This window comes from Antechinus flavipes, chromosome 3 (genome assembly GCF_016432865.1).
Source record: "Antechinus flavipes isolate AdamAnt ecotype Samford, QLD, Australia chromosome 3, AdamAnt_v2, whole genome shotgun sequence".
Lineage (NCBI taxonomy): Eukaryota > Metazoa > Chordata > Mammalia > Dasyuromorphia > Dasyuridae > Antechinus > Antechinus flavipes.
The window spans coordinates 465328479-465343543 of record NC_067400.1 but is presented as its reverse complement, the minus strand read 5'-3'; the positions used below and the strand labels follow the sequence as shown (position 1 = coordinate 465343543).

General features: G+C 31.8%; 1 protein-coding gene across 4 annotated transcripts in view; it reads left to right on the top strand.

Annotated features, from left to right (window-relative positions):
- Positions 1-15065, top strand: part of IFT88 (intraflagellar transport 88) — a 100663-nt gene that overhangs the window by 35968 nt on the left and 49630 nt on the right. For all 4 annotated transcript variants that reach the window (XM_051986590.1, XM_051986591.1, XM_051986589.1 and 1 more), the window contains 5 exons: positions 4828-4914; positions 6565-6751; positions 10216-10324; positions 11743-11893; positions 12477-12592. In XM_051986590.1, the coding sequence (XP_051842550.1) occupies positions 4828-4914; positions 6565-6751; positions 10216-10324; positions 11743-11893; positions 12477-12592 (650 nt within the window). The remainder of the gene's footprint in view (positions 1-4827; positions 4915-6564; positions 6752-10215; positions 10325-11742; positions 11894-12476; positions 12593-15065) is intronic.

Below are 15065 nucleotides of genomic sequence, written 5' to 3'. Positions count from 1 at the left end.
AAACCCCCCCACCCCTTTAGGATTTTCTTGGCAGAGATACTGGAGTTTGTTATTTTCTTCTCCAGCTCATTTTACAGATAAGGAAACTGAGGCAAACAAGGTTAAGTGACTTGTCACACAGCTTGTAAGTGTCTGAGGCTAGATTTGAACTTAGGAAGTTGAATTTTTCTGAATTCAGAATTCTGAATCCCGAACACTTAGCTGCTCTCCTTAGAATCCTAATTACATGTGCCAAATTATGTTTCCATTATTTTTAAGTCATTTTCTTTTTTAACGTTCTGTATTACTATAGACTTATCTTTATAATATAGTATCATTTTACTAAAATAATTTATTTTAAGTAATTGCTCTAATATTATTGACTTTAAAATGAGTTTTTATTATAATGTACTTTTTTTTAAGACAAGATGTATTTTATTTCAAAATGAATGCTTATGTTATGATTATATGTACTATGTAGAAAAACTGAATTACAAGGTATCATTGATAAATGGTGAGTTTTACTTATCTGATTTGCCTTAGAAAACTTCCAGGAATGACTTGCTTATGGTATAACATACCACTGTTATATCATTTTTCATTTAGTTTTGTGGTTAGTTATAAGTATCATAAGCTTTAAGTACCACATTACTTTTTTTTTACATTCTTACCTTTAGATTTTAGTATTATATTATTATAACTATATTATTACTCATAATTCACACACTACATATCTTTAAGTAAAACAATGATATATTCATTATAAAAGAGTACTAAAAATGAAAAATTATGTATTTCAACCTACAGTCAAAGTAAAATAAAGCTTATAAAGTTGAGAGATACAGGGAGCTAAGGCTCTCACATTTTAACAGTTGAGTAATTGTATGTGAAGTCTGTGAGGTAGCTACTACAGCATGAACACCATGAGTCAGGAATGTTTGTGAGGTAAGTTGGAAAGATTCCATGGCTTTCCACAGAAGGTTTCTCTATTCTACATAAGGAAATAAGAAAGATTTAGCAGCAAAGAAGTTATTCTAGGAAAACAAAGCGCCCACAGAATCATAAGTTCTTCCTTTTAGTTTGACAAACATTTAAAGTTTTTGGACTATATGCCTCAACTGTGATTTAAAATAATGTGAGACTCATGAATAGGGAACATTTAAAATTAATAATTGACAAATATCCCTCACATTATGAAATTGCCACACATTCCACTGTGTTATTTTTTATTTTGTCAGCATGTTTAGGAGGCCTCTTATTTGAGTCCTGTCAATTGCTGATGTTGCTTATAATATCTGACACTAACACTTTAAATTTGCAAAGTTTGCAAAGCATTTTATGTTTCATTTTACTCTTAAGGAAAAAGAAAACACCTGTGGGATAGGTACAATGGGTACCTATCTTTATTGGTGAAGAAAGGCCCATGAGGATAAGTGACTCATCCATGGTTATTCACCTACTGCAGGTCTGCCTGTCCTGGTTCTGGTGCTGCATTCATAAAACCATATTACTTTTGCTTTTTATTTTTGTTTTTTGGTGAGGCAATTGGGGTTAAGTGATTTGTCCAGGTAATAAGTCTTAAGTCTCTGAGGCTGGATTTGAACTCTATCCACTACACCATATAGATGCCCCTTATAATTATTTCTAATGATTTCATTTAGCACACAATTCTTTTTCTTCCTCAAATGATTAAAATGTGATAAATGTAATTTGAGTTTTCAGTATGAATACAATTACTCTCTTGTATAGTAAAATATTAGAAGATAAGGACATTCTACTGCTTTCAATATTCATTTGATTAATGAATGAATCATATGGTTCATAGATTTGGAGATAGGAGGGATCTTAGAGGCCCTCTAGTGTAATCTCTTGTTTTATAGATGAAGAAATTATCTGAATTCTCTTTGAAAATATATGTGCCAGTACCAAGATTTCCACTCTGTTTCACCATCAGAATGATTTTTTTCCCTATCTGCCTCCTCTTTGTCTCTTCTACAATTCCTAGTTCCCAATATCTTCTTACCATTCTAGATATCTTCTCACCATTTCTCATTTAAGTTTGATCAGGAGAATCCCACATTTGGCATGTCATTGAATATATTTTTATCTGCATTTCCTTGGAATAAATAAAAATATAGTTACAAATCAAACATTGGTTAATGAAAATTTCTACTATAAGGTCAATACTATGTCTTCTTAGGTACTGTAATAATGATATTAGAGGAGGGAAAAAAAAAAAGATGAAGAGTATCTTAGATTTCAGAGTAGTTTATTGGTAGAATTAGGATTGCTTCTTCTTAGTCCCTTTCAATCACCACCAAAGACTATGATTTTCAGCATTTCACAGCTACCTGCTGCATATATATTCTTCAGTTTTACTAAAATAGCAAGAGGAATTTATCCTTTTTATTTAAATTTTATTTCTTGATAGCCTAGATTTTGAACACTTGTATTACAATTACATGCAAAAAACTGGTATAGGAAACTTTCTTTTACCCCAAAATACTAAAAATGTAATCCCTTTTTCTTTAAAGGGCAAATATGTGTGTTTGGTTTTTTTTTGTTTTGTTTTGTTTTTGTTTTTTGTTTTTTTTTAGTGTGATTTGGTTTGGTTACAAGGATATTAAATTTAAAATACAGTTACTTAAAATAAATAACAAGTTAACAGTTTCATATACATATTCATTCATATAGAATCCTATTTTGTTCTTTACTAATTTAAATTTTCTAGTTAGTCAGTGTTCATAATTAATTTAAATTAAGCCAGGGAAAATGTGATGGGCTGAGAAAAAATGAATATGAAGAAGATTAGAGATTGTAGTGAGAATTAAAAATGTTTCACAGTGAAAAAGAGGGAGACTGAAAGGAAAGATCAGGAGAAAAAAAAATTTAGCAGACTCGGGTAGCGTTAGGGTTAGGGTTAGAGTTAGATGTGGTTAGGGTTAGAGTTCAAGAGAATGATTAGGACTGGACATGTATAATTTCATTCAAAGCTCAGCACAAATGACATTTCTTATAGGATATCTTTTTGTCCCTCTTCTCCCACAAGATTTTAGTGACTAAAAAACATATCAGGATGTCAGACTAGTATATGGCAGCTTAATCAATTATTTCTTCAATAAGGAATAACTTTGGACCAGAGAGATAAGGATAACAAATTTACACTTTGGATTGCATTGTTAGCCACAAAACATTCAAAGACTCGGAAAAAACTTCCAGGGTATTGGCTAGATCATCAGTGGAAGATTTGTACAAAACCATGAACAAGAATTTTATATGGTAAGAAGGACTGAATGGGCACCAGTAGTAGAGCAAGTACCTACATTCATGATATCATTTCATCAAAATAGCAGAACCAAAGAGGCTATCACACATCCTATAATTTTCTAAGTAAACCATCTACAGAAATTTATAAATTTAATTTCATCTTTACATAAAAATGCTTCTTAGCAATTATTTTGCCCATACGCATACTTAGTAACTTTCTACAATGAAATTCAAATCCAGATCTCTTAAATCTGAATCTCTAACTCTCTCCATTCAGTAAGTCATTTGATATTCATCTAGCTTTGGTTGGAAGAAGATCTATATTCTGAGGCATTTTGGGATAGTTTAAGTGTTAGGAAATTGTTTTCTTTAAATAGTCCAAATTTTCTACTTAACTTCTTGCACCCCATTGGCTCTTTCCCAAAGAGAATAACTTCAACCATTCTTCCACTTGACAGCCCCTCATATCATGGATCTTCTAAGTCTTTTCTTCTTGGGACAGATAAGCCAAATTTTAGATGAGCTGCTTTATCATACTGTTGAGTGCAGATTTGTAGTAAAAGGACCTGGATTCAAATTTTGACACTGTTCCTTAATAGCTATGAGACCTCAGACAAGTTACTTACCTTTTCAGACTTATTTCCTCATCTATAATCCAAGGTACTTGGACTATGTGACTTCTAAAATCTCCAAATCTAAATCTATGAGTCTTATAACTTACTCATTCAGGCAAGAATGATGGGCTAAATTTAACAAAGTAAAATTTATTATGGATAAATGACAGGAAGAGAAGGGAGATAGCTAGACATCAACTTGGTGATTTTAGCTGATTACAGGTTTTAGAGGAATCAGTAATATATATTGTGGCTGCCAAAAAATAAAACATAATCTTAGGTGGAATTGTCTTATTATATTCCAAGTTGGCCAGTCCACACTTGGAGAATCCTGCCAACAAGGCAGAATTCTTTAAGTCTTTTTTTTTTTTTTTTTTGCTGAGGCAATTGGAGTTAAATGACTTGCCCAGGATCACACGGCTAGGCAGTGTTAAGTGTCTGAGACCAGATTTGAACTCAGGTCCATCCTGACTTCAGGGCTGGTGCTCTATCCATTGCACCAACTAGCTGCACCAAGAAAGCAGAATTCTTAATGGGCAAGTTTCATCATCATAATTACAAAGTCCTATATAAATGGGTTTTTGCTGTTGTGAAATAATCTTTCCCCTTAATAGTGTTGTAGTCATGTATGTTGTTTGTTTTCCTGGTTTTATTTACTTTGACTTAGTTCAGATGAGTGTTTCCATATTTCTGTATTTATCATTTCCTATGATGCTGTAACATTCTATACTATTAATAATTCATCATTTATATTTTTAAAATATTTTACCAATTTGAATCATAAGTATCAAATACACACAAATATACATAGGTGTGTATATATACATTTGTTTACTGGAAAGGTACTTAGTATTTATTGTTGATACGATAAATAAAAATTATGAGTAATTATCTGAGTATTGATTTTTTTTTTAAAGAAATAATTCTAATATGGCTTATACATAACTTTCAAATGCTTTTCTTCTAGGCGGTAGAAACTTTAAAAATGTTTGAAAAAAAAGACAGTCGAGTTAAAAGTGCAGCTGCAACTAATCTTTCTTTCCTTTATTACTTGGTAAGTTTTTCTTTTATAATTAGCTATGAATTATCAAGGAAAACTATTAATACTACATTTTGTGTTTTAGGCATAAATTTGTGATAAATAAATTTATTTAGTTTCACATTAATATCCAAGCTATTTTTGGCTTAGTTCCAAAAATAGATCTCCCATGCTATCCCTCATTATTTTACTCCTAGACAATTTGAGATAGCATTTATAAGAATCTTGAATGAGGAAAGGTTATGTTGTGTTAAAATATAATGTAGAATTAACATTCCCCAAGAACAGTCACTACTCAGTTCCTTCTTGTACTTTTAAGTGTTCTAGAGTCTTTTTTTTTTTTTTTTTTTAAGGAGAAATCAGTCCTTTCCAACAGGAGTAGTCCATAGTTTCTGAGGGAATCAATCTGAAGACTGCTCTTATATGTGTACATAGCACAAATTACTTCTGAAGTAGGAAGGCTATGACAAATTCTTGATTAAGGTTTAAGTTTCCATTGTTAATCCATTTATTATGAAAGGCCTTTTATCTTCTACCTGTTTCACCTTTAAACTGTAAAGATTAGTTTTGTTTTTTTAAGTCCAGAGAAATATGATTTAATATTTTTAATTCCGCTAAAAATGAGGGGTGTTTTTTTTTTTTTTTTTTTTTTTTAGTATGTTTCCACAGATTGATTATGTGGTATTTTTTATATTGCTAAACTTATACCTTTCTGTCCTACAAGAGAATGCTTCTATAAAGAATTATAAAAGATATAAATTAATTGAGATTCAGAGAGAGGTCAGGTTAATCACAGATAAACAGAAATACTTTTGTATATGTTGTATTATCATCACTAAACAAAATACTAGGAATACCAAGAATGTAAGTTACATGTTAAATAGATTACACAATCTAGTTTGAGAGTTAGGATATTCATAAAAAGATTAATTTGGTACAAGATAGCATATGATAAGTATCAAATGAGAGTAAGATACCATAGTTAAAAGGAGAATTGGGGAGGCAATGTGTCATAGGGGAAAGTGAATTGACTTTGGAGATAGAATAAGTGGGTTCAAACCTCACCTCTTAACAATTAATTACTTTTGTAGCCTTAGGCAAGTGGTTTAACCTCCCTGTTTTTTCTCCTTTGTAAAATGAATGGGTTGGATTAGACAACCTCTCAGGTAGCTTCATTCTGAAATTTATGTTCCTGTGATAAGTAGGATGCTATAGGCCTAGAGTGTTTAGGAAGAGATTCACAGAAAGAACTGGAACTAGATTTTCAGGGGTAGAAGCATAAAAGCATAGGTGAACCAATTCCAAGAGAAATTGTGGATTTTTTTTTTTTTTAATATTGGTGGATTCTAATTAAGGCTAAAACTCGATATCTTTGCAAAATAAAATTATTAAGAATAATAAATTTAAATGTCATCATGGTAATAGGTGTTAGTATATCTGAAAAAGATAAATTTAGCTTTTTGTGAAAATTAAAATCATATATTCCTTTTTGTGTGTGTGCTGAGGCAATTAGGATTAAGTGACTTGCCCAGGGTCACACAGCTAGGAAATGGTAAGTGTTTGAGATCATATTTGAACTCAGGTCCTCCTAACTTCAGGGCTGGTGCTCTATCCACTGCGCCACCTAGCTGCCCTAAACTTATATATTCTTTATATTTTATCTAGGAGAATGAATTTACTCAAGCCAATAGTTATGCAGATTTAGCTGTGAACTCGGACAGATACAATCCCTCAGCTCTCACTAATAAGGGAAATACTGTTTTTGCAAATGGAGATTATGAAAAAGCAGCAGAATTTTATAAGGAAGCTCTGAGAAATGACTCCTCTTGTACTGAAGCACTTTATAATATTGGTAAGTGTAACAAGGAGAAAACTCTTCATTAGACTATCTGGGTAAGAAAGGCTAGAATAATGGTGTTCAAACTCAAATAGAAACCAATCCCTTGTAGACTGCATGTTGAGTTACAAAATAAATTAACATTGTTTATATTCCATTATATTTTTATTTCTCAGATATTTCCCAGTTTTATTTTAATGTGGTTGGGATGCAATTGGGTGGTCTGGGGTTTGACACTTCTTGACCATAGAATCCTGAGGGAACCACAAAGGCCTTTTCTGATGAGACACTACAAGACCTGAGTATTAGAATTACTTTACGAAGATAAAGAGCCCTGCTGTTACCTAGAATTTCAGGACTGGGACTGAAGATTGAATCTGAACTATAATGTGAACATCAGAGAGAATTCATTTTAAATTTATCTTTACCCTAATACCAAGAGAAACATTTTTATGTATTATTTTAAGGCTTTTTTTGTTTGTTTGCTTTAGACTAACAGAGACCAAGTAAGATAAACTTGTCCATGTACAAAGAAGAAAAGAAAAAGAGTTGCAATTACACTACTAATCTCTTCAGAGCTTGCTTTTCCTTTTAAGCATATAATAAATATGATAAATAATTTTCCAAGCTGTCCTGATTGTGTTTACTTTTGGTCTTCCTTCCACTATCTTTTGTACGTTAAAAAAAAGCCTCAATGTCTCTTTCCTTCCTTCCTCTCTCCCTCTTCTTTCTTTTTAAAGAGAGCAGCCCATTTCTTTATCTTGTCCTCTTACAGAAAAAAGCTATCCTTGTAACAACTATACATGGTCAAGCAAAACAATACCCACACTGGCCATGTTTGAAAATGTACATTTCATTCTGTGCCTCAAATCCATTACCTGTCTCAGGAAGTGGGGAGCATGTTTCTTCATCAGGCATTGAATTGTAGTCATTATATTGACCAGAAGTCTTAAAATTTTAAAAGTTGTTTTTCTTAACAACATTATTGTTGTTGTTTAAGTTTTTTCCCTGGTTTTACACAAATCTTCCAGATTTCTCTGAAACCATCCATCATAATTTCTTATGATATAGTAATATTCTGTTACATTCATGTTCCATCATTTGTTCTCTCTTCTCCCAACTGATGGACATCCCCTTAGTTTTGATTTCTTTGCTGTAGAAAAAGAGCTGCTTAAGTATTTCTATATACCTTTTTCTGTCATCTCTCTTTGGCATAGGGTTAGTAGTGAGTGGTATGGCTAGATTAAAGGATATATATAATTTAGTGATTTGGGGGGCAAAGTTCCAAGATGCTTTCCAGAATATTTGGGCCATTCACTACTTTTAACAAAGGTTTGATTTAGATTTCTTTCTTGATTGAATTTTTTAAAACTTTGACTTTGTCTCAGATCGATGATTATTATCCCTAATAAATTCTAATAAATTCAACTCTTGATCACTATTATTGTGTTTGTATATATCACTTGTTTCATATTCCTGCTAATAATTATTTATTTCTACCCATTAATTTGCCTTGCTATTATTTAATCTCTCACAAGCCACCCCCCCATCCTTGCCTCAAGAATTCCTCCTTTAATATCCTCCACCATTTCCCTCCCTCTTTATCCCAAGTCACATTAATCTGCATACCTTATTCCATTCCCCTTAATCTACACAGCTTTCTGTACTTCACTTTATCCTATACCACCTTTTCCCTCTCTTTATCCCTTGCCCATCAATCTACACACTTTATTCCACTTCTGTTAATTGGTATACCTTTGGTATGCCCTTCTATATCCCATCTTATCCTATTTCCTCCTCCTCTTGTTTTTTATAGAAGTCTAATATATTTTTACACCAAACTCTTTGTGTTTGTAAATGTGTGTGTCAATATATTATGTCCCTCCTTTTTCTAGGTGACATAATGCTTGTTCTTTCTACTTATATGAAATAGTATGTTCCCCTTCTAATATTTTTCTTCCTTAGTATATTGTCTCTTCCCTCCATTATCTTACTCCTCTTAAGACTACAAAAGCAGAATAAAACTATCTCTAGGCTTTTTGTTTGTTTTAATTCTTTAAAGATGTTAGTGTTCTGAAGGGATGTTTGTTTCTTCTTCTATCAATATCATTATCAGTATCATCAATATAAGTAGTTCATCATTGTATAGCCTCTTCCAAGTATCTTTCTAGGTTTCTCTTGACTCTTTGAGAATTTATACACATCTCTGGTCTTTTAGTGAGGAATGATTGAAAAATCCTCTATTGTTTTAAAGGTCCATTCCCCCCACATAGAATTATACTTAGTTTTCAAGGTTTAAATTGTTTTAGTTATAGGCCTTTACATTTTATCTTCTGGAATATAATATTCCTTTCCTTTATAGCAGTATCTGCCAAGCTTCATGGAAAGAGGGAGGGGAAGGAAGAAAGGAAGGAAAAGGAAGGGATGAAGGAAGGAGGGAAGGAAGGAAAGAAAGAAGGAAGATTTAGAGACCACATTTTAAAAAAATCATAAAAGTTACGCTTTTCAAGTAGTTCAGTAATTCTTAGCTTACCTAAGTTACCTAAGTAACTTGGTTACTTATTTTTTCTAGTTTATTTTTATTATTTTTATTTTTAATTATTTTTAATAGTTTATACCTTATCTTTCCTTTTTCCAGTTTTTTTTTTTATTTGTTAGGTTTTGGAATTTTTTTCTATTTAGCCCATTTTGATTCTCTGTAGTCTATTTCTTGGGTAAAGTTTAGCTTTAGATATTCTTCTTGCTATTATGTTCTCCTATGCTCTGACTTAATTTGCCACTATATTTTTCATCTCTTGCTTTATTTCTTTGGGATATTCTTATAATCCTTAGGGCTAGGGTTTGGGGGTTTTTTCCTCCTTGAGACTCTACTTAGACTTGTGATGATAGACTCTTCTGTGTTTTCCTCCTGTTTCCTCTTTTCCAACCTCAGTTTCTCTATTCCCACTCCCTAATACTTTTAGGTGTGCATTCAGGTCCTACTAAGTCACTAATGCAATAGATCTATTCTTTGAAGGAATTTCTAGGTTTTGGTTCAGTCTCCTGGTAGCTTGATTTATTTTTGCTTTAGTTCCTTCTCTGTATCCTGCCTTGCACAATCCTGAACCTGGAGCTAAGAAGTTTATGCCATTCCTTGCTGGGTGTACTCTGGCAGGCTTTGACTGTTGTTCAATTGTTTTATAGATGGGGAAACTGAGGAAATGGGTTAAGTTACTTGCCCAGGATCACACAACTAATATGTGTCTGAGGCTGGATTTAAACTCAGTTCTTTCTGACTCCAGGGCCCAGCACTTTATCCACTGCACCATCAAGCTTAAACACAGACACACACGCACATTTCAATGTGCGTGTGTGTGTGTGTGTGTGTGTGTGTGTGTGTGTGTGTATTAAGAAGTTGACTTTTGAACAAGCTAATTACGATTGTGAGTTGTCTGTTTTGAACAAATTATCATTTACTCTTTTTGCTTTTTTATTTTTAGGCTTAACATATAAGAAGCTAAACCGCCTAGATGAAGCTTTGGATTGTTTCCTGAAACTTCATGCAATCCTACGAAACAGTGCCCAAGTTCTTTACCAAATAGCAAATGTGTATCTTATATAAGAAAATTAAGGGAGGTGCTTAATTTAAAAAGTATTTTACTAAATTAATGCTATGATGAAGTAAGTGATAATTATACATACAAGATACTTGTCATTTTTAAAAGACAGGTTGGAAAAACATTAGGGCAGATACTCTTTGAGATAAAACTAGTTTCCTTGAAGTAAATAAGACAGATATTTTATTATACAAATTACTTTTCACAGTTTCTGAGATATTATTTAGTAACTGAAATAATAACTTTTTTAGTGTTATAGAAATGATAGCTGTCGCTAAAATTATTATCATGAAGATTGAATTTGGATAGTATATTTTAAGTTGTTGTGATAACTGATTTAAACTATTCCCTAATAGCTAAATGTTAGTTTCCCTTTAGTTTTTTCTCAAAAGGTGAGGACATATAAAAAAATCTTAAGAATTAAATTTATTCAGTAATTCATCAAATATTTATTAAATACCTACTATGTGCAATATATTATATTAGTCACCCTGGTGGATAAAAATAAAAGCATCACAGTCCCTGTTCTCATGTGAATTTTGTCTGTAAATTAAGTTTTTTTTTTAATAATTTTCTTCACATGGTTGATCTTAATTCTTTTAAGCTATTTAGAATAGCATTTTAAATCTGCCTCAGTTTAAAAGGCAGTGGCACAATAAAATTATACAAGGATACAGGATTCATGTAAATTTACACAAATCTGTGGTGCCATAAATTTTATATAAATATTTAGATATAAAAATAAGATATTCACAGTTGTAAGGTATCATTAAAAATAATCTGTCTTCCTATATTTTTTTAAAAAATCTGTTTAGAATATATGGTTCTTGTTTTCCTTTGTCTATCTTTTTCCAATGATTTTGTTTTCTTTCTTTGTTTACACAATTTGTAGGGTTTTAGTAGTCAGGTCATAATCACTATAATTACCTACTTTGAAATTCAGGGTACCTATTTAGGATTGTTTAAAGTAATTTTTCTTTCTCATTCTAAATTTGGCATTTAATGAAAAATCTGTGATTATGAAAGTACAGGGCACCATTTTCTAATATTTTTGTCTTGTGAAGACATTGCATAAAAATGAAATTCATATTAAGTACCTATTTATGTCAAGTATATCATTACAGACTCTGAGAAGATACAGAAGAATTTAAAAACATGGTCTCTACCTACTTGAGAATCTAAATGGGAAAAAAAACAGATGAGAATAACATAAGAATGCTTAGTTTATATACTGAGGGAAATAAAAGCAATTTATTGATTGAAAGGAATCAGGAAAACTATTGTTAAAGAAGGGAGCAGATTTCTTATAATATATTTTCTAAATATATTTGCTGTTATAGTATGGTCATTAATTGAATTTAGGTCTTTGAATTACCAAGTACTTATTATCCTTAACTAAAATTATTGAAGATATGAAATAATGGAAGATCCTAACCAATCTATTGAGTGGTTGATGCAGTTGATCAGTGTGGTTCCAACTGATTCTCGCGCTTTATCTAAACTAGGAGAACTATATGATAATGAAGGTGATAAATCCCAAGCTTTTCAATATTATTATGAGGTAACTATACTGTTTTTACTGGTGTTTAAAGGTATTTTATAGCACTCACAGGAATAAAGTCAGAAAGAAGGCATAATTAGTAAATTTTAAAAATATTTAAATTACATTTTAAAAGTAACTTGATTTCTTATATAGTAGAATTTTGTCTTCAAATTTTAATAAGAAGAAAGTATAATTCACAGGGCAAATTCATTTTTGTCTAAAAGCATGATTACAAGTTTCCCATCTTGTTTATCACTTATTGTTCTTTTTATTCCATTAAAAGTAATATTTTATATTTGGATTGTATATTCTGTTGTTCTTATATAATAGGAAAACTCATTGCATTAAGTAACACATATAATTAAAACTCTGTTAGCTTCACTTCACTTAATTCTTTTAAAAACTAGTTTTGCAATTCACAAACTTGCAGAATGTACTTTATGAATTAGTATATAAATACACTGCTTTCATTCATTCATATGTTACAGATTTCTGGCATCTGAAGAATTAGTAACTTAAATGAGTAAGATATTTGAGAACTAAAAGAAGTATGTTATTTATCATTAAAATTATATTCTTTTTACCTTTCATGTTTTGTCAGTCATATCGGTATTTCCCTTCTAACATTGAGGTTATTGAGTGGCTTGGAGCCTATTACATTGACACCCAGTTTTGTGAAAAAGCCATTAAGTATTTTGAAAGAGCTGCTCTTATTCAGTAAGTAATGATTGTTATTTTATGTTTTGTGTTGGGCTATTTACCCTTTTAAATAATATGTAGGACACATTATAAATTATGTGTAAGATATTAAAACATTTATGGCTTTGAATGATGTTTCCATTTTTTCTCACTTTTTTTTTTTTGCTTAGTTACCATTGTGGTAGAAAAAAATGCAAAATGTTTATTAATTAAAATCTTATCATCTCATGATAGAATTTTCTGAAGGGAAACCAAAAGTTTTTCAAGATTTGTCTTTTAATTGTTTGCTTATTCACATCAATTAATCAACAAATATGTAACTACACATTGTTCTTTACCTTTCTTTTTATCTCCAGTGCGTAGTAGAGTGCCTGATATATAAAGTGCTTAATAAATGCTTGTTGACTGACTGCCTATGTAAGATTCCAGTAACCCTAGACTTAAGTATCATTTCAGAAAAATATATCAAATAATAACTAAAGAAATTATTTTCAAGAATTCACACTGTAACAACCCTCGCCAGAATAGTTGTACTTCTCCAGGTCACTTAATTCCTCTGAGCCCTTGTTTTCCTTCTCTGTGAAACGAGAGGTGTTCTTCTAAGTTCTCATCCAGCTCCCACAACTTAGCTCCCATGATCCTTTTGGTGCTTCAGTGATTATAACCCTCTGAGATAGAATCACATGATGACACACATCCCTATGCAGTGATATATATATACTAGCAAGGTTACAATTTGTTCTCTTTAACTTCCACTGTCATTAAAGAATATGTAAACATGAAATGTAAAAGCACATCAAGATTTCCTTCTTTATTGTCACATTTTTTTTTCTTTCTTTACATTATTTTTCACTCTTTCAAGGAGCACTTCATTTTCCAGAAATTTATTGAATAGCTCACATTTTCCAACCTCATCTTTTCTAGGACAGAAACTGATTTATACCTTGTGCTTATCTAGATATCCATACGGGCAGAAACACCAATATCACCCATAGGATACTTCAGAATATTCCCCATCCTCATAGTTGCTTAAAGGGAGCTTCTTAGGCTTTGGGCTTCTTGGATGTGTCTCACAGCTATAGTTCATTGCATATTAGCTATGCCTTTTTGCTTCTTTAGTGATATTTAATTAGCCAGATTTCATTTTTTCTTAAAACAAGATTAAAATCATCAGCTCAATTACCTGTTAATTGATAGAGTATTTTCGTCATGTCCCAGTACAGATATAAACAAACATAAATCAGTCAACAAGCAGGAATTATGTTTATGTAAATAGATCTTCCTATCTTGAACCTCCTAACTACTGACTTTTATATCTTCCTGACTTCTTAAATCTGCTTAATTCATCAATATTTGTTCTTTTCTCACTAGGCTACTTTACCAACTTTAGGGAATTAATATATTTTATCCTTAGATATGAAACTTAAAACTGCTCTAATGTCTACTTTTTTTGCAGGTTAAGTGATCTGCCAGTGTTGTGCAGCACTCTGTCCACTATTCCACCCCATCTTTGTTCCTCAGATTCATCACCTCCCATGACCTATTCCTTTACTCCATCTCAGGAATATATAGGGAATGTATATATATGTGTGTGTATATATATATAAAACACTCTTGTTCTCATCATCCCTACCACATGGTCAAGATTTCTGAAATTCCTATATCCAACCATAATCTCTCATTCTGTGTCTTCCTTTGCCTCAAACTCAATCTCTTATTCATCCCTCTGTCTCTCAGCAGCCTCATAAGCTATCACGCCTTCTCTACCTCACTTTCCGCTATGCCCAATCCTCATCAAGTTGTTAAGCAATTCAATACCCTATTCTTTTCCTCCTCTTACCACTAATGCTTTGACCAATTCCCATACCTAAATCATAGCCAACACCTGCTTGTTCCACAAATGTTTTCATGTTGCTGTTTTGGGAAAAGTCATATGACCATTCTGATTTTAGGTTTTTAAGTCTATTTTCAACTAAGTTTTCACTGCAAGTAAGGCAATCCTTTTACTCTTTCCAAATTAATCCTTCATCACGTTCCCCATATTGGCAATTGTAGAACTTTCTTTCCTCAAACCTTTCATATCACTCCTACCCTGATCCTCCGAGCAAAAGCTCTTTCTTCATCTTTTATTGAGGACATGGAGACCAGTAGCCATGAGCTGCCTAGTCTATATCCTAAAACCTCTTAACATTCTCTATTTCTTCTTTTACTTATTCTTTTGAAGATATGACCTTTCCCCTCAACAAAGAAAAACTCTCTATTTGTATTTTTGATCCCATCTCATCCTGTCTCATATGAAGGATTGCCCCCATCATCATTTTTCCTCACTCTTTAATGTTAACTCTTTTCTCATCAACCAGCCGCTTGCCAACAGGTACCAATAAGCTTAGATTTCCTTTTTTAAAAAATCCTCACTTAACTCAAATAACACCTCAAGTTATTGTCCTTTATTTCTTCTCCTTTTCTCAGTCAAAATTACTTGAAAAATTGG